Source organism: Ascaphus truei, chromosome 18 (genome assembly GCF_040206685.1).
Source record: "Ascaphus truei isolate aAscTru1 chromosome 18, aAscTru1.hap1, whole genome shotgun sequence".
Lineage (NCBI taxonomy): Eukaryota > Metazoa > Chordata > Amphibia > Anura > Ascaphidae > Ascaphus > Ascaphus truei.
Genome location: NC_134500.1, coordinates 11,147,059 through 11,165,523, shown reverse-complemented (window position 1 = coordinate 11,165,523; position 18,465 = coordinate 11,147,059). Strand labels below are relative to the sequence as shown.

The window sequence follows — 18,465 nt, the reverse complement described above, 5'->3', positions numbered from 1 at the left end:
CACTAAAATAGACCTAAAATTAGCACATCATGCTACTGTCATTATGCAGCAACTACAGTACAACCTTTTTGGGGGTTAAAACAAGAAAAATAATATGAACAATCCCTTTCCTTCTGATTATCGTGGTTGTTTCTATCCTAGTTGAATCCCATGTTAGACATTTGTTTATCCGCACCCCATGAAGCAAAGTTGAATGACATTTTAAATTCATAGTCAAGGTCAATAATACCAAATCAATTGCTACTGGTGTAATATAGATGTTTCAAGGTCATAATATGGAGGGGGGTTATTTCTCACTCTTCTGGCTGCAAAACTGGTGCAGGAAAAACAACCACTCCCCTCCAAATATAATGCTATTGTTTACCCCTCTTTCCCTCAAATGTTCGAGCTGGAAGACTTTGACTAATGAATCACCATACAGGCATATTCGGCATTAACGTACGCAATGGGACCGGAGCATGTATGTAAAGCGAAAATGTACTTAAAGTGAAGTACTCCCTTTTTCCCCACTTATTGATGCATGTACTGTACTGCAATCGTCCTATACGTGCATAACTGATGTAAATAACGCATGTGTAACAGGCTCTATAGTCTCCCCGCTTGCGCACAGCTTCGGTACAGGTAGGGAGCCGGTATTGCTGTTCAGGACGTGCTGACAGGCGCAAAGTGCCGTTTGCCTATTGGGCGATATGTCCTTACTCACGAGTGTACTTAAAGTGAGTGTCCTTAAATCGGGGTATGCCTGTATACAGTATGGCAATGGTATTCAACTCCAGTCCTCACGCCACTCCCCCCCCCCAACAGGTGAGGTTTTCAGGATGTCCCAGCTTCAGCACAGGTGGCTCAACCAGTGGCTCAGTCTGAGCCTCTGATTGAGCCACCTGTGCTGAAGCAGGGACTGATTGAGCCACCTGTGCTGAAGCAGGGATATACCGAAAACCCGACCTGTTGAGGGGGGGTGGGGAGGGGTAGGACTGGAGTTGAGCACAACCTGTATTATGGTATTGTTTGTATTTGGTTAAAAGAATGTGTATTACAGTATTTGTAATGTTTCATTCTTCTTTCTTTTTTTTTTTTTTTAGATGATTTAACCAGTAATTCACTACTCTACAACAGCCTGGCTCCGATCCCCAGGCTGTTCCCCTTTTGAATGTAGAGTTAAAAGCGTCAATCCTGATCAAAATGTATCTAGAGCTAATGTTATATGATGATACAGCCTTATTCTCCTAGCATAATACATTTAAAAAAAAATCTATTTCTAGTTACTAAAAATAACAGCATTATTGATCATTCCACTTTGCTTCTGTGGTTTTGACAGTCCCTGGTCAGCATTTTTCCCATCATCCGGAACCTTTTTCAAGGGGTTTGTTTCCTAGGAATGTAATGTGGAGGGAAGACACAGAACCAGAAAGATGAAATGGGGTTGCTAATTATACTTCTAATTAAGGGGAAATAAAGATTTAAGTGGAGCAGGGCAGCTGCTGTATGAACACACCCAATGTTCACTCCTTGTGATGCTGAAGTCTGTACATTTATATGCATTTGTCATCATTTGAGAAGATATAGATGACCTGTGGCACTGTGCCAGGGTTCATTAATACCCATTTTGTGGACCAGTGTAGATGCCAGTGTGAATAGCTTTCTAATAGTGCAGGGGTCCTCAAGGGCCACCAACAGGCCAGGTATTAGGGATATTCCTGCTTCAGCACAAGTGGCTTAGTCAGAATGTCTGCACCACCTGTGCTGAAGCAGGGATATCTTGAATACCTGACCTGTTGGTGGCACTTGAGGACTGGAGTTGGCCACTCCTGTAATAGTGCATTCAGTTTGTCTTATGCTGTGCTCGGAATCTGCATGCCTAATATAAAGAAACACTTCAAAGACAATGTTTACACGTGGTTTGTGACAACAGACTGGAGCTAAGATTTTGTACATGTAGCCGGGATGGAAATATGGCACTGTAAGGATTTCGAATGATCAAATCATACCTATGATGTGTTCCTAGTTTTGGTTATTATTTGATGGCAACCACACTCCATCCATGCAGATCTGATGGTTAGGGTTAAATTAAAAAGTTCATCCATGCTTTTCATGTTGTTATTAAAGACACAGATTTAGCAGAGATGTCTGTATAACATCATCTTACTACTATTTTTAATATTCGTAGGTGCTAGTATCAGTAACATGCTACTAAAAGTTAAATGTACATATGAGCCTTATTGTGGATTTTACATTGCAGAGCCAGTATAACCAGCCTCTCATTGATGAAACCCAAAAGGTCAAAATAGCTGTCTGTGAGTAGGTTTACTGGCTCTGCACTTTAATTCAGGCTGGGCTGAAAAGCTGTGTAATATGGCAGGTATAAACTTGAGTAAAAGGTGACATACTATGCTCATTTGCATGTCATTACGCAGAATCCATTAGCTGCAGTGGAAGCATTGTATGCTAGGGGAAAAGCAGGGCTGCAGACCTGTCTGAGACGTGAATGGGCTCACACATTATATTTTTATATGATGTGGATTTAACAAAACTTACATTTTCTCATAGACAAAGTCATCTGGTTCCTTAAAATACGAAACTGCTGTTTCATTGTGGTTTTTACTAGAATTATCTATTACATGTGTTCTTGTAGTTACTCATTTAGAAGAGCATTTGCTGTTATAAGTGTTGAATCTATTTAGGGAAATAAATGATCAAACGCTGTTTTAAGATGGCTTTGATGCAAATGCAAATGTTTGATTTTCAATTATACATCAAACGCCAAGCTTTCCAAATGTATCAGAACATTCCTCTGAGAACTGTAATGGATATAAAGCTAAGAAAAAGTGTTCTCAATGCATACTAGAGAACATTCAATGTATCTGCTTCTCATAAATTGCAGCTAAATTATATTAAGTGGGATATATCACTTTTCTAGCCTCCTCGCTGCAGTAGAGGACAAAAAAGCAATGTATTGCTGATCAGTTAAAGGGCTTGAAACTTCACCCCATGCATGTTCCAATATAAAAATATTTTGTCTCAATGGCATTATTTCTAGATTTCATTTCTTTCCAGTTTCTTTGTTCCATTTAATCAATCTTAACAGTCATCCGAATCCATTTTAGACTCGTTTTGCTGAGTGTTAGTACAAAAATAATTGAAAATAATAACTTAGTTTGGCTAATAGAGGACTCCTGACTCTTAAGGGAATACAAAACAAGTGCTTTAGAGGGTGATTCTGTATGTGCCGAAGCGGCCGGCCGATATTTCCCATTTTAAGTCAATGATCGGCTGCTTCGGCACATATAAAATTGTCGCTCGGCTCCGGCGTCAAGTGATTTCGCGTCGTCATTTGATGCCAGGTTACCATGATGACGCATTGCTGGAAGGCAAGGTAATTTTGTTACAGAGGCCTCGTGTGGTCCCCCCCTCCCACCCGGCATTGGGTGAGAGCCGGGGGACCGACCGCGCGACTGCAGCGACCCCTGTGCACCTTCTGTGCAAATAGCGATGAAACAAGCTAGGGGGGGGGAAAGAAACTCCAGAGCCCTTGTGAGGGAGGCCATAAGGCTAGGGGGGCAGCTAGCCCGCTGGTGAGGTTAGAGTTAAAAAAGGGTGGGGGGGAGGGGAAAGAAGGTTCCTCCCAGATAAGGAGTAGTTGAATATTCATGGCAGCTGTATGTAGAGCAGGTCCAGGAGTTAATTCTCACCATCAATCAGGCTGAAGATTTGGGGGATTCATGGGTGGTCCCAGGTGAGATCATAGGGGCATGCCCAATGTACGACCAATTTGGCTTTGATTACGAGTCATGATGGGAAAGATCATGTGCTCAATGGGGAGTTGGATGGTGAGAAGATGGGGGACCTCCTGTATGTGTTTATTAACAAAAGCTGTGGCTGTTTGAATCTCAGTTTTGGTGTTGGTAGTTTTATTTTGGGGGAGGGTGTATGGAGTCACCGCTGGTCAAACACAGGGTTGCTATCTGAGAACTTTTCAGAATAGATGGTAAATTAATTTGTACTGTATATTCATTGCTACAGTTTGAGCCCTGATGCAGTATTTGAGTGTTAACCACTGAGATCGTGGGCATTTGAACCTTTCCCCAGATATCATCAATGCGCTTGCACACAGGTGAATGCCTTTCGTTTTCCTGAGTAGACTATTGGTTGGTTGACTCAGAAACCTAGTTTGGTTCATGGCCCTGAAGAGAGGTTTGAGAACCACTCTGCTTAATGCACACCCTATTCTCAGAGCGAAAATAAAAAGCTTCCACCAATGAAACCAACATCATCCAATTCTGTCCTTTTGGCTGCTGAGTTGCCGCCCATATAATTTCAAATTGCCAGTGAACAATCAAGGTTACAGGGAAATAAGTATTAAAATCCAGAAATTGAACCGGAGTTTTATGTATCAGAACCACTCACTATTTGCTGGACCAATGGAGGCGGGGACGATAACTGGAATAAAAAGGGAGGAACAAACTAAAATAATTGAGACTACAAATATTCTGGTCCTTTGGCTTCTGCTCATCCTCTCTCTGATATTGTCACGTCCTTTTTTCTTGAACACCAGACAGTGACTCAGCCGAAGCAGCCACTGCCCTTAGCACAATGACATCCCTTGGCACTCATAACTAAGTGGGAGAATTCTAATCCAGCCCATTGCATCAGCACTGCAGCGCTATCATCCTTCTCTCTCTTACTACTGGGCCTGCTGGGAGAAAAAAAGTCAAAACCAATATCGTATTTAGTTACAACAGGAAAGATTTCAAGGGCATGTCAAAAACACTCTCCTGTTTCGGCTACTTTGCATTTCTATGGCGTTTCCTGCTCTCAGTATTCAATTTGTCTCCCTTTGTTTCACCTTTGCCCACAATATTTTCATTTTCCTTCATTTTTGTATATTTTGTTTCTGATTTTATTTCATCTTTCTCAAATGAAAACACCGGGCAGTATTCATTTATTCTATTTTTTTGTTCTCATGTTGTATAATAAAAAATAAGCTTTATTTCATATAGCACCTTTCTTCTAGTGAGACTCAAAGCACTTCACAATTACAGTATAGTGCGCAGTACACATGCACATGCACATAGGATTGTTCCAGACACAGTCACTGCCCAGATGAGCTTACAATCTGTTTTTGATGCCTGTGGCACAGGGAGATAAAGTTACTTGCCCAAGTTCACAAGGAGCTGACACCAGGAATTGAACCAGGTTCGCCTGACCCAAACTCAGTGGCCTTGTTATCAAAGTCAGTATCTTTACTCACTGAGCCACTCATTCTCCTTTATAATGTGCAGCAAACATTGTTATAGAAAGAACTAGGATCTCCGCGAACTGTACTTTTAAAACACATTTCATATTTTTACTTTAAAGCTGCATTTCAAACTCCAGTTTTTTTTTTTTTTACTTCAATAGTTTAATGTGGGCAATCTCTACTTACCTAAAGAACTGCATAGCTGCCGGTCAATTCGTTCTCCGTCTACTGATCGGCAAAGTTTGGCGACATCTTTAAATATGGGGAATGCATGCTTTTAAAAATAGAATACAAGAAAATTGGTCTTTCAAAGTTGTTTTTTTTAAAACAGAAAATGCTAAAAGTATTCTTACTACAGAACTGATTTATTAAAAAAAACACACATGCAGGATATTGCTTGAACTGCAGCTTTAAGAGATTAAGGGCCTCATGCAGAGAGCAGCGCTATTTACAATCTCGCCATTTTCCGGTGAAAATCGCGCAAAAAACAGCTGAAAATGGTGAGGTAGGAAAAAGGCGCCATTTTTTTTTTCTATTTGAAAATCTCGCCGCGCGGCTGGCGAGAAACTACATCTCACCAGTCTGAAAAATATCCAAATTCAGAAAGGCGCGCTCGCCATCTAGCGGCTGTTTTTGGCGCGATTTTCTTCAATTTTCTCCGCCAACTAAAGTTGGCAAGAAGCAGGAGCTCGCCGGCTATAGGGGGAAAAAAAAGCGCGATTTTTTTTCCCCTTTCAGCTGCGCGCATCTCCTCATTTACAATTCTCCACATGCAGTAATGCTAAAAATAGCGGATTTCGCCCATTTCTGCATATGGAGAATAAAACTCTCCATTAAAGCTACTTTTTCTTAAACTCTCCAATTTATTCTAGCGCTGCTCTCTGCATAGGCCCCTAAATCTTGCTCTCTCAGCGGCTGTTTTTTTATTTTTTAAATCTAATGCTTTGTTCAGGTCATATCTATTTGAAACGTGAAGTATCCAGGAGGTTAAAATGAATCTTTCCCCACAGCCCATTGCAGTCTAAGAGTTAGACATTGGATTAAAATCCTGTCTTTTCAACACTAGAAAGAAGATATTCTCAAAGAGCAACATACTAAGATTAACTGCATACAGCCGGGGTTCTCGACTCAAGACCCCCCTCTCTTCCCGTTCCCCCAACAGGGCAGGTTTTCAAGGATATCCCTGCTTCAGCACAGGTGGCTCGGTTGAAGACTGAGCCACCTGTGCTGATGCTGGGATTGGTTGAGCCACCTGGGCTACAGAAAGGATATCCTGAAAACCTGACCTGTTGGGGGGTCTTGAGAGCTGGAGTTGAGAAGCCCTGACCTACAGGCCTCTCGGTGGAGGATTGCTGTATTAAGTTTTAACCCACAAAAGTACTGGGTTCAAACTTTCAGAGTTTGGTAAAAAAAATCAGTGGTAGATTGTGCCCTAAATACATGTTTTACATTTTTTAAATTTATTATAATTTAGAGGTTGTTTTTTGAATATGAAAAGTTGACTAAGATTTAACCAAAATCTTATATATTCCCCTATAGTGTTTTACCATAAAACAGCTCCACGGAGGCTGTAAGGGTGGCGTCTTCAAAACATTTGTGCTACAAAATACAAATAATATATGAATATTTCATAATGCATCGGATTATATTGTTTCCTATATAATGAATCAGTCTCCAATATAAAAAAGGAGGGCGCCCTCTGGTGCCTATACATCACAAAGACTTAAAGCTGCAGTTCAGTCAATATCCTGCATGTGTGTTTTTTTTAATAAATCAGTTCTGTAGTAAGAAAAAATACTTTTAGCATTTTCTGTTTTTAAAAAAACAACTTTGAAAGACCAATTTTCTTGTATTCTATTTTAACAGCCATTTGCTAAGGCACTGCCCCTTCATGTCCTGTCACAAGCCCTGGCACACCCCTTTGTCAGCCCTGCCCTCCCTCTAGCACTTGTCAGTGCAGGAATGCTCATGAATATTCATGAGCTTTCACTGACAGACAAGCAGATTATAAACAAATCCCAGCTTTTAATATGTCACCAAATTTCGACCTATCAATACATGGAGAACGAATTGACCTGCAGCTATACAGTTCTTTAGCTAATTAGAGATTGCACACATAAAACTATTGAAGTAAAAAAATAAATGTAAAAAAAAAAAAAAAAAAAAGACAGAACTGCAGCTTTAAGGCTTAAACTACTGTCCTTGCTGTAACCTTATGAGAAATACAGGGCAGGCATGGTTATCACTGGCACACTCATAATGCTGCATTTCCAAACCTTTGCTGTGTTAAGGGAGGGAGACTCGATGCTGGTAACATTTCCTTGATGTGGCTTTTGTAAACCATCTCTTAGAGAAGTCTCTCCATGTGTGTAATCTGACCTTATCCCAAAAGGAAAGGAGGGCTCAGTGAGTATATCAGCACCTGTCACAGGCTGAGAGACGCCCCCTAAACACCACATCCCTGTGTGTAACTGTTACCCATGTACTGTGTAATAATTATACCCTACCCCCATGGGCGTCCGCAGGGGGGGGCAAGGGGGGGCGCTTGCCCCCCCCTGGATCCTGGGCCGCCAACAGCGGGGAACAGAGGGCACTGGCAGAAGATCCGTGCTGTGTTTCCCTGTGCTTGCAGAGGGGGCGGGGCGTCCCTCTGCACACAGACACAAGCCCTCCTCTTCCTGTCTTTACTTGAGTGGGGAGCCGAGCAAGCAGTACAGGTGTGTGTGTGTGTGTGTGTGTGTGTGTGTGTGTGTGTGTGTGTGTGTGTGTGTGTGTGTGTGTGTGTGTGTGTGTGTGTGTGTGTGTGTGTGTGTGTGTGTGTGTGTGTGTGTGTGTGTGTGTGTGTGTGTATATAGTGATGTCACTGTGTGTGTGTGTATATGTATAGTGGTGTGTGTGTGTGTGTGTGTGTGTGTGTGTGTGTGTATATATATATATATATAGTGATGTGTGTGTGTGTGTATATATGTATAGTGATGTGTGTGTGTGTGTATATATGTATAGTGATGTGTGTGTGTATATATATATGTATAGTGATGTGTGTGTGTATATGTATAGTGATGTGTGTGTGTGTGTATATATATGTATAGTGATGTGTGTGTGTGTGTGTGTGTGTATATATATATATATATATGTATAGTGATGTGTGTGTGTGTGTGTGTGTGTGTGTATGTATATGTATATGTATATGTATATATATATATATATATATATATAATATGTGTAGTGATGTGTGTGTTTTGTGATTGAATGTGTGCTGTGATTGTGTGTGGTGTGGGGGGTGTTGTTTGTGTTGTGATTGATTGTGTGCTTGGCGAGACAAACAAAATTGACATTGAAGCATGCTCAGCAGCAGTCAATGCGCACAACCCCACACCCACACACAAACACAGAAATAGCCCTGATCCATACCCCCCACTCGTGCTTGCAAAATTATGCAGGACACCCTGTGCTCATGCTTGGAGAGTTGGTGATGTCACCACTCTCGGCGGCAGCGTGGACGCAGCCTAATTTTGCAAGCGCGAGCTGTTGAAACATATTTGTATTTACATTGTATATCGTTTAATAAAGGGGGGGGGGGTCATGTGATTTTGATTACGTCAGGCAGGGGGGGCCCGAGAAATTAAATGGATGAAAAGGGGGGCTCGGCATAAAAAGTTTGCTCACCCCTGCGAGTCTATCTGACCTTCCCTGGCGAGGCCTGCCCTTTCCTGCATGGAGCAAGTCAGGTGACTACTGCTCCATGCCACTCTCGCTTCCCCCTTGTCCTCCTGCTCTGATTCCCTCCCCCCCCCCCTGCTCCGGTCCCCCCTTCCCGTTCCGATTCCCCCCCTGCTCCGGGTCCCCCCTTCCCGTTCCAATTCCCCCTTGTTGCGAGTGTCTGAGTTTGTGTCTGAGTGTGTGTCTGTGTGTGTGTGAGATCAGGGGGGGAGGGAATGAATGTGAGGAGGACGGATTCAGGGAGTGGGTTTGAGTCAGAGGGGCATAATTGATGGAGGGGGAAGAGTGAGGAGACAGGGGGTGTAATAGAGGAAGAGAGGGGTGAGGGGAGAGAGTGAATGAAGAAGAGAGGGGGTAAGAAAGAGATGGGGCTACACCTTGGGACTATCTGCATTAGAGTGGGGTGTGTGGTGTGTGGTGTGTGGGGTGTGTGTGTGTCTGAGTCTGAGTGAGAGACAGAGAGAGTCTGAGTGAGAGAGAGAGAGTCTGAGTGAGCGAGGGATTCTGAAGGGGAGGGAGTCTGAGGGGGGGAGTCTGAGAGAGTCTGAGGGGGAGAGAGTCTGAGGGGGAGAGAGAGAGTCTGAGGGGGAGAGAGAGAGTCTGAGGGGGAGAGAGAGAGTCTGAGAGGGAGAGGGAGAGTCTGAGAGGGAGAGTGAAAGGGAGAGTGAGAGTCTGAGAGGGAGAGGGACAGTCTGAGAGGGAGAGTTTGAGAGGGAGAGTTTGAGAGGGAGAGTCTGAGAGGGAGAGTCTGAGAGGGAGAGTCTGAGAGGGAGAGTCTGAGAGAGAGAGTCTGAGAGGGAGAGGGAGAGTCTGAGAAGGAGAGGGAGAGAGGGAGAGTCTGAGAGGGAGAGTCTGAGAGGGGGAGAGTCTGAGAGGGGGAGAGTCTGAGAGGGGGAGAGTCTGAGAGAGGGAGGGTGTGTGTTTGTGTCTGTCTGTCTGTGAATGAATACAGACACCAACCCACAGTCAGTCACCCACCCAAGTGTCAGTCAGTCACCCAAGTGTCAGTCACACACGAGTCAGTCAGTCAAAGTGTCAGTCACCCACCCCGTCACCCCCCCCCCCCCACAACCACTCTCTCTCTCTGTATAGTTAACATTATGCCCCCCCCTGAAAACATTTCTGCGGACGCCCATGCCTACCCCCTGTTATTCATGCTTTGGCAATACTGAAATGTTTTTCTGTCATGCCAATAAAGCTTATTTGATTTGCACTGGCTCTGAAAACAATGGCACGCACTTTGAACTGGGGGGGGAGGGGGGGTCTGGTTTGTATCCCAGTTGGATCCTTGTGTCAATTTATATCCCTGTACCTCAAGCAACAAAATTGGTTCTATAGGCAAGGGACGTATTGTGCCGGCAAAATTCTACGGGCAGCGCTGCGTACACTGGCAGGGCTGCATAAGAAAAAACAATATTATTAGTATTAAATGAGTTTTAATTGGAACTTTGCACTCTGTCCATCCTCTTGCTCCTCTGTTTTGCAGCAGAGTAATATTTCATTTTCCATCTGTTTTTGTGCAGAAATGGACTCAGGGGATCGATACTGGTCATGTTCTTTAAACTGATGATGGTCTTTCTGCATGCTGAGTGCATTGCCAGTACAATCCGGCTGTCAGTTTGAGTCGAGCTGTCTACCACATTGAAATCTATTTCCCTGTAGTATGCACTGTACAGCACATTGGGGGGAAACTTTGAAGAGAGAGAGAGTCAGCTGTTATTTGCGCTGTTAAAGATTTCATTGATAATTTAATCTGGCGTCCAGATTCCATTTTGTTTTTCACTGAACATTACAGTCTGTTGTGGCTTTCACATAAATATCATACATCTTTTTAATGGCTTTATTTTTATATGAAACTGTAGCTGCTAATAGTGTGCCAAACTAAACAAGGATAGAGAGACAGAATTGTCTATTAATAGTAGTACTGTCATGTTGGACATACATAGACGCGTTATTTCTAAAAGCAGTGTTTAGAAACCACTGCAAAATGTGTAGTACTGTATATTGGGGTTTATTTTTTTTGTCATTACTGCACAAAAGGACAATTCAGTTTTATTGAGGTACCATGAAAAGGAACTTCACACACGTGCGTGACTAAAACCTTCGGTATGGTAAAGGAAATGTGGGATTCCTGAAAAGGCGACTGTTTGCCAAAATGTGCCAGGTGTATGTTTCCCCAAAACTTCAACCAGCTTTCAAAATAAACCCAGAAGTTTGGGAGTGTGGCTGCTTGGTCTGCATGGCTGGTTCTTGGCTGAATAAGTTGCTCCTATTTATTTATTTTTAAATAAAGGTTGTCCTGCTTCAGAGGAAGAAATAGCACTTAGGAATTGGTAATCAATTGAAATATTATTTAACGTCATATCAAGGCTCTTTAAACCTTGATGTGTCCTTTGGACTCTCTGCTCCTGCTAATGTCATATGAGTTGCTTAGGCAGATAAGAGCATTTTTTTCCACACTAAACTCACTTGTTAGTTAAGGTAATAAAAATCTAAACGGTGCAGATGTTATAAATGCTTGCAGAATGTTTAAATATAGTAATTTTTAAGTCTTAAAGCTGCAGACCAAGCAATATCCTACATGTGTTTTTTTTAAAATAAATCAGTACTATGAGAAAATACTTGTAGAATTGTTTTTTTTTTTTAAACAGCTCTGAATTACATTTTTAATGTATTATGCATTTCTGTTTCTATAGCAACCATTTACAAAGTCACAGATACTGAGGCAATACGCCTCTGCAGCCATTTAGTGAACCCCCGAGCCGAATCTTCGCCAATCGATCACAGGAGAACGGATCGATTGGCAACTTGGCTAATTACTTATCATTGTGTGGATTGTAATGATGCACATATTAGAGAGAAATTTTAAAAAAAACCTGACAACTTGGACTGCTGCTTTAATGTGTCAAAAAATGACATTACAATAAGCTCGTGGCCCTTCTACAGATACATGTTTTCTGATCTGGCCTCTTTGGGGAACTAGTTTGAGGGCCCTGTCATAAGCTCACAAATCAAAGATGATTGCCTCCTGTGAAAGATGTAGTCTCCCTAGGTTACAATGTTGCCATGGTAAAAAGGAAATGACTAAACACTGAAGGTATGTCCTTCTTCTTCCCTACAAGGTTGTTCTGTTCTCAAGTATTCAATAAAGTTTAACTAAAAAAGAAATAAATACTGATGTAATCATTTAGGGTTCTATTATATTGGTTATGGTTTACGATAAAGCAGTGGTCCGCACTGATCACCAATGTAAACATTTTGTTTTTCTTGTTTTAAGAGATCTCTTGTTGCCCTTTCCAAACCTGTTTTTATTTCTGTGGTTTTGTCTTTAAATCAGATGCTTCATTTAGGAGAAATGTGATTGGAACACGGTGTCCAAGGAGGTTAAAATGAATGAATCAATCTCTCTCTATCTCTCTCTCTCTCATTTAATGTCTATATCTAGCACTGGGCTCTCATATTTAATGTCTATATCTAGCACTGGGCTCTAGGGAAAGCTTCATTTTAACCTCCCTGGACACGCAATGTTTCAATCGCATTTCTCCTAAACGAAGCATCTGATTTATAGACTAAACCAAAGAAATAAAGACAGGTTTGTTTATGATGATACTGAGTTTGAATCATGGGGAACCTGGTTCAAATCCTGGTGACCTTGGGCAAGTCACTTATCTGCTTGTGCTTCATGCATCCCAAACATAGATTGTAGCTCATCAGGGCAGCAACCTGTGTCTGTAAAATTCCTATGTGCTGTGTACCACGTACTGTACTGTAATTGTGAATTGCTTTGTGTCCCATTGGAAGAAAAGTGCTATATGAAATTAATTTGTTATATGCTTGGGCAAGATATTAACATTATATCAGTTAAACTGATCTAGGTTTTTCTGGGGGTGTGGGGGGTGTGGATTGCTTTGCTGCTTTAATTAACATGTATAATTGATGGTTTATCTGCTTGACAGGTATTCGTTCGTGGAACATCAGTCTTACGTCCTGCGACCTGAATCAGCAGCTGAGGCTGTTCGTGGCCCGACATTTTGCCCACTTCTCCTCCGACGTAAAAGGTTAGCCGCTTTAGGTTTGCAATTTGAGTTCACACATCGTGGGGGTTATCACGTATTCAGAAGGGAAACGTTTACTTATATGAAATGTTTGCAGCTGATAGGCACTCCAGCCAACAGTTGTTGTTATAATGGGGTACTCTGTAAGCCAGTATACAAAAAATGTATATTGGATAATACAATGTACGGTCACAGGCCAGGCACTCCCCAATCTGTACAAGATTTATTATATTCCAATCAACGTTTTGGCCCACAGCAGAGCCAAAGTGTGTGTGTTATATATAACACACACACAAAGGCTCTGCTGGGGGCCAAAATGTTGATTGAAATGTAATAAATCTTCTACAGAATTGGCGAGTGCCTGGCCTGTGGACTATATATTGTGTGTGTAGGGTTACCAGAAGTCCCATATATACGGGATTGACGTGCCTTTGTCCCAGAAAGGTCTGTCGGGACGCATAATTGTCCCGTATGTTAACGCCTTGACATGAATTACCTGAGCTTAAAATGACTGTAATGAAATCAGTCATGAAACCGTAATAGATTTCTACTTGAGTGTAATAGTTGCCTTTTCTGATAGATGTCGTAAATTAGAATAAGAAAGTCAGGGCACTGCCTGGTCATCTCATAATACCATGACCCCCACCCTTATAGGCGTTACTTCTTCTGCCAACGTTACTTGTTAGGGCAGTGCGCCTCTTTCCCCTGTCCGACCAAGCGCAGAGATGATAAAAAACAGAATATAGCGGTCAGCTCCAAGCAGTGACAAATCATTCATCACTCATCATGGCGTTACATAGAGAGCATATATCTGCTGAACCGTAGGATACAGTTCTGTGGTCTGCATTATTTAAAGGTTTCTGCTAAATATACCAAAATAAGTCATTTTCCGTCAAAAATCATTTTAACTGTATACGTACTGGTATTCATTTCACTAGTTATCTTGTATTCCTAATGGACCAGTAGCCAGGCTCACTGCAACAAATGGGTGAATGAGAAATGCTAGTGCAAATCACTCCACAAAATAGGTGAATCAATAAGTGTAACAGTAAAATACTGTGAACGAGCAACAATATTAATACAACCCTTCTTAGACATCCTGCTCCACATAGAGGTTTGAAGCAGGGGGTCCCCGGAGCTGAAATCGACGCGGTTCCGCTCCGAAGACCCCCTGCTTCATACTTGGAACAACAAAATGCAAGATCCCGAGGTAACTCTTCTTAAAACTGCTCCAGGGGGAATTGCTGCTTTAAAGGGTCAGAGCAAAATGAGAACATTTGTAGGTATTTATTTTAATGACACTACATAGTCTATTAATAAAATATGCATATACTAGCTGAGAGACCCGGCGTTGCCCGGGATGTAATGTTCCCGTTCCTCTCTCTCCTCCCCCCTCTCTCTGTTTGTCCCCCATTCACATGAATCCAGTCCCCCCCCTCCCTCCCTCCTTTACAGCTTCATGTAGCGTGTGTGCGTCAGTCACTGTGTGTTTGCTCGCGCGTCAGTGAGTCTGAGGCAGAAACACAAACACACACAGACTGACTGACGCACACACAGTCAGTGTGTGCCTCAGTCAGTGTGTGCGTGCGTCAGTCAGGCTTTGTGTGCGCGTCAGTCAGTGTGTGCGTGCGTGCGGCAGTCAGTCAGTGTGTGCGCGCGGGGCGTCAAAGGCAGGGGGGGCGTCAAAGGCAGGGGGGGGGCGTCAAAGGGAGGGGGGGGGCGTCAAAGGGAGGGGGGGGGCGTCAAAGGGAGGGGGGGGGCGTCAAAGGGAGGGGGGGGGGGCGTCAAAGGGAGGGGGGGGCGTCAAAGGGAGGGGGGGGGGCGTCAAAGGGAGGGGGGGGGGCGTCAAAGGGAGGGGGGGGGCGTCAAAGGGAGGGGGGGGGCGTCAAAGGGAGGGGGGGGGCGTCAAAGGGAGGGGGGGGGCGTCAAAGGGAGGGGGGGGGCGTCAAAGGGAGGGGGGGGGGCGTCAAAGGGAGGGGGGGGGGCGTCAAAGGGAGGGGGGGGGGCGTCAAAGGGAGGGGGGGGCGTCAAAGGGAGGGGGGGGGGTCAAAGGGAGGGGGGGCGTCAAAGGGAGGGGGGGGGCGTCAAAGGGAGGGGGGGGGGCGTCAAAGGGAGGGGGGGGCGTCAAAGGGAGGGGGGGGGCGTCAAAGGGAGGGGGGGGGGCGTCAAAGGGAGGGGGGGGCGTCAAAGGGAGGGGGGGGGCGTCAAAGGGAGGGGGGGGGCGTCAAAGGGAGGGGGGGGGCGTCAAAGGGAGGGGGGGGGCGTCAAAGGGAGGGGGGGGGCGTCAAAGGGAGGGGGGGGGCGTCAAAGGGAGGGGGGGGGCGTCAAAGGGAGGGGGGGGGCGCCTCAAAGGCATGGATTCCTCCCCCTGCATTTCCTGCAGTGGACAGGAGGGGGGGGGCAGTGGACAGGAGGGGGGGGGGGCAGTGGACAGGAGGGGGGGGGGCAGTGGACAGGAGGGGGGGGGGCAGTGGACAGGAGGGGGGGGCAGTGGACAGGAGGGAGGGGGCAGTGGACAGGAGGGGGGGGGCAGTGGACAGGAGGGGGGGGGCAGTGGACAGGAGGGGGGGGGGCAGTGGACAGGAGGGGGGGGGCAGTGGACAGGAGGGGGGGGGCAGTGGACAGGAGGGGGGGGGGCAGTGGACAGGAGGGGGGGGGGCAGTGGACAGGAGGGGGGGGGCAGTGGACAGGAGGGGGGGGCAGTGGACAGGAGGGGGGGGGGCAGTGGACAGGAGGGGGGGGGCAGTGGACAGGAGGGGGGGGGCAGTGGACAGGAGGGGGGGGCAGTGGACAGGAGGGGGGGGCAGTGGACAGGAGGGGGGGCAGTGGACAGGAGGGGGGGGCAGTGGACAGGAGGGGGGGGCAGTGGACAGGAGGGGGGGCAGTGGACAGGAGGGGGGGCAGTGGACAGGAGGGGGGGGGGCAGTGGACAGGAGGGGGGGGCAGTGGACAGGAGGGGGGACGCAGTGGACAGGAGGGGGGACGCAGTGGACAGGAGGGGGGACGCAGTGGACAGGAGGGGGGACGCAGTGGACAGGAGGGGGGGCAGTGGACAGGAGGGGGGGGCAGTGGACAGGAGGGGGGGGCAGTGGATAGGAGGGGGGGGCAGTGGACAGTGACACACACACACACACACACACACACACCTCAGTTGATGCGCCCTTTCTCAGTTCCGTTTGGCGCCGGAGGTGGGGAGCGACACCTACCTGTACTTCCGGGCGCCGCCACCGTCTGACTCGGCGCCGCGAGGGAGGAAGGGGGTCCGCCATCTTACGCGCCGCGTGGCAGCTGCGGGAAGCGAGGTGATTTGGAGCGGGGAGGGGGGAGAGGTGATTTGGAGCGGGGAGAGGTGATTTGGAGCGGGGAGAGGTGATTTGGAGCGGGGAGAGGTGATTTGGAGCGGTGAGGGGGGAGAGGTGATGCCGCTGGGGAGGGGGAAAGGTGATTTGGAGCGGGGAGGGGTGATGCCGCTGGGGAGGGGGAGAGGTGATGCCGCTGGGGAGGGGGAGAGGTGATGCCGCTGGGGAGGGGGAAGAGGTGATGCCGCTGGGGAGGGGGAAGAGGTGATGCCGCTGGGGAGGGGGAAGAGGTGATGCCGCTGGGGAGGGGGAAGAGGTGATGCCGCTGGGGAGGGGGAAAAGGTGATTTGGAGAGGGGAGAGAGGTGTGTGTGTGTGTGTGTGTGTGTGTGTGTGTGTGTGTGTGTGTTTTTATTTATTTTTTTGGACCTTTGGCCCGTCACTCCGCCTCAGGCCAATGAGAGGTGTGGGGGGCGGGCCAAGGGGGTGGTGTGAGTGTGTGAGGCCAATGAGAGGTGTGCGGGGGCGGCCGGGCCAAGGGACCAATGAGATTGCCGCTAGGGACACCGGACATCCAGCAGGCAGGCATGCATGCAGGCAGGCTGGCAAACATACAGTGCTTTCACTAATATAGTATAAGATACAGTAGGCCTAAACGGTATTCTTAATTTCTAGCAGCATTGCACAATGGGGGGTACATTTTTGACAAGTGTGATGTTTGTTGATGTAAGCCAGAGCTTGGTTGGCACATTACTTTATAATACCAAGAGCAGGAATAGAGAATTGAATTATAGTTATCAGTAAATCTGCAGTGTAATTATAGAGTAGATTCAGCAGAAATATTCTACAGTACTTAAGCAGTAAAAATCAGCGTGCAATGCAGTATTACTATTAAATAATGTACAGCACTTCAGCAGTGAAAACCAGCGTGCAATGCAGTATTACTATTAAATAATGTACAGTACTTCAGCAGTGAAAACCAGCGTGCAATGCAGTATTACTATTAAATAATGTACACTACTTCAGCAGTAAAGACCAGCGTGCAATGCAGTATTACTATTAAATAATGTACAGTACTTCAGCAGTGAAAACCAGCGTGCAATGCAGTATTACTATTAAATAATGTACAGTACTTCAGCAGTGAAAACCAGCGTGCAATGCAGTATTACTATTAAATAATGTACACTACTTCAGCAGTAAAGACCAGCGTGCAATGCAGTATTACTATTAAATAATGTACAGTACTTCAGCAGTGAAAACCAGCGTGCAATGCAGTATTACTATTAAATAATGTACAGCACTTCAGCAGTGAAAATCAGCGTGCAATGCAGTATTACTATTAAATAATGTACAGTACTTCAGCAGTGAAAACCAGCGTGCAATGCAGTATTACTATTAAATAATGTACACTACTTCAGCAGTAAAGACCAGCGTGCAATGCAGTATTACTATTAAATAATGTACAGTACTTCAGCAGTGAAAACCAGCGTGCAATGCAGTATTACTATTAAATAATGTACACTAGTTCAGCAGTAAAAACCAGCGTGCAATGCAGTATTACTATTAAATAATGTACAGTACTTCAGCAGTAAAGACCAGCGTGCAATGCAGTATTACTATTAAATAATGTACACTACTTCAGCAGTAAAAACCAGCGTGCAATGCAGTATTACTATTCAATAATGTACAGTACTTCAGCAGTAAATACCAGCTTGCAATGCAGTATTACTATTAAGTAACGTACAGTACTTTAGCAGTGGAAACCATTTGTTTTAAGTAAAGATAAACATAAAAAAATAGGATTAATTAAAACCGCTCTGATATGGGCTAAAGATGACTTGTTGAAGCTTAATCCCTCCCTACAGTAGTTGACTGGTTTTCTCATCTTTGACACCTGCTTGACACACCCTACATTTTTTCCCACCAATCTCTTAAAACTGCAGTATTCAAGCAACTTGCCTGAGCCACTGATTGAGCCACCTGTGCTGAAGCTGGGATATCTTCAAAACCTGACCTGTTGGTGGCTCTTGAGGACTGGAGTTGGCCACCCCTGCAATACAATACTGCAATCATTGTAAAGCAATTTTGGCGAAATTCTAGGCTTATTGATTGGTCCCAGCAGCCTCCATCTGCTATTAATATGCACCACAGCAGAG

The 18,465-nt window shown here is 45.4% G+C and overlaps 1 protein-coding gene and 1 long non-coding RNA gene across 2 annotated transcripts in view; one reads left to right on the top strand and one right to left on the bottom strand.

Moving 5' to 3' along the window:
• Positions 1-18,465, top strand: part of MAP1A (microtubule associated protein 1A) — a 92,560-nt gene that overhangs the window by 4,235 nt on the left and 69,860 nt on the right. Inside the window, exon 2 of the mRNA XM_075575509.1 lies at positions 12,913-13,014. Coding sequence (XP_075431624.1) covers positions 12,913-13,014 — 102 coding nt within the window. The remainder of the gene's footprint in view (positions 1-12,912; positions 13,015-18,465) is intronic.
• On the bottom strand, positions 4,282-6,841 carry LOC142469255 (uncharacterized). The gene is made up of 3 exons (XR_012789002.1): positions 6,784-6,841; positions 5,423-5,510; positions 4,282-4,693 (listed from the first exon to the last, which is right to left on the bottom strand). It is a non-coding gene; the product is annotated as an uncharacterized LOC142469255 (long non-coding RNA).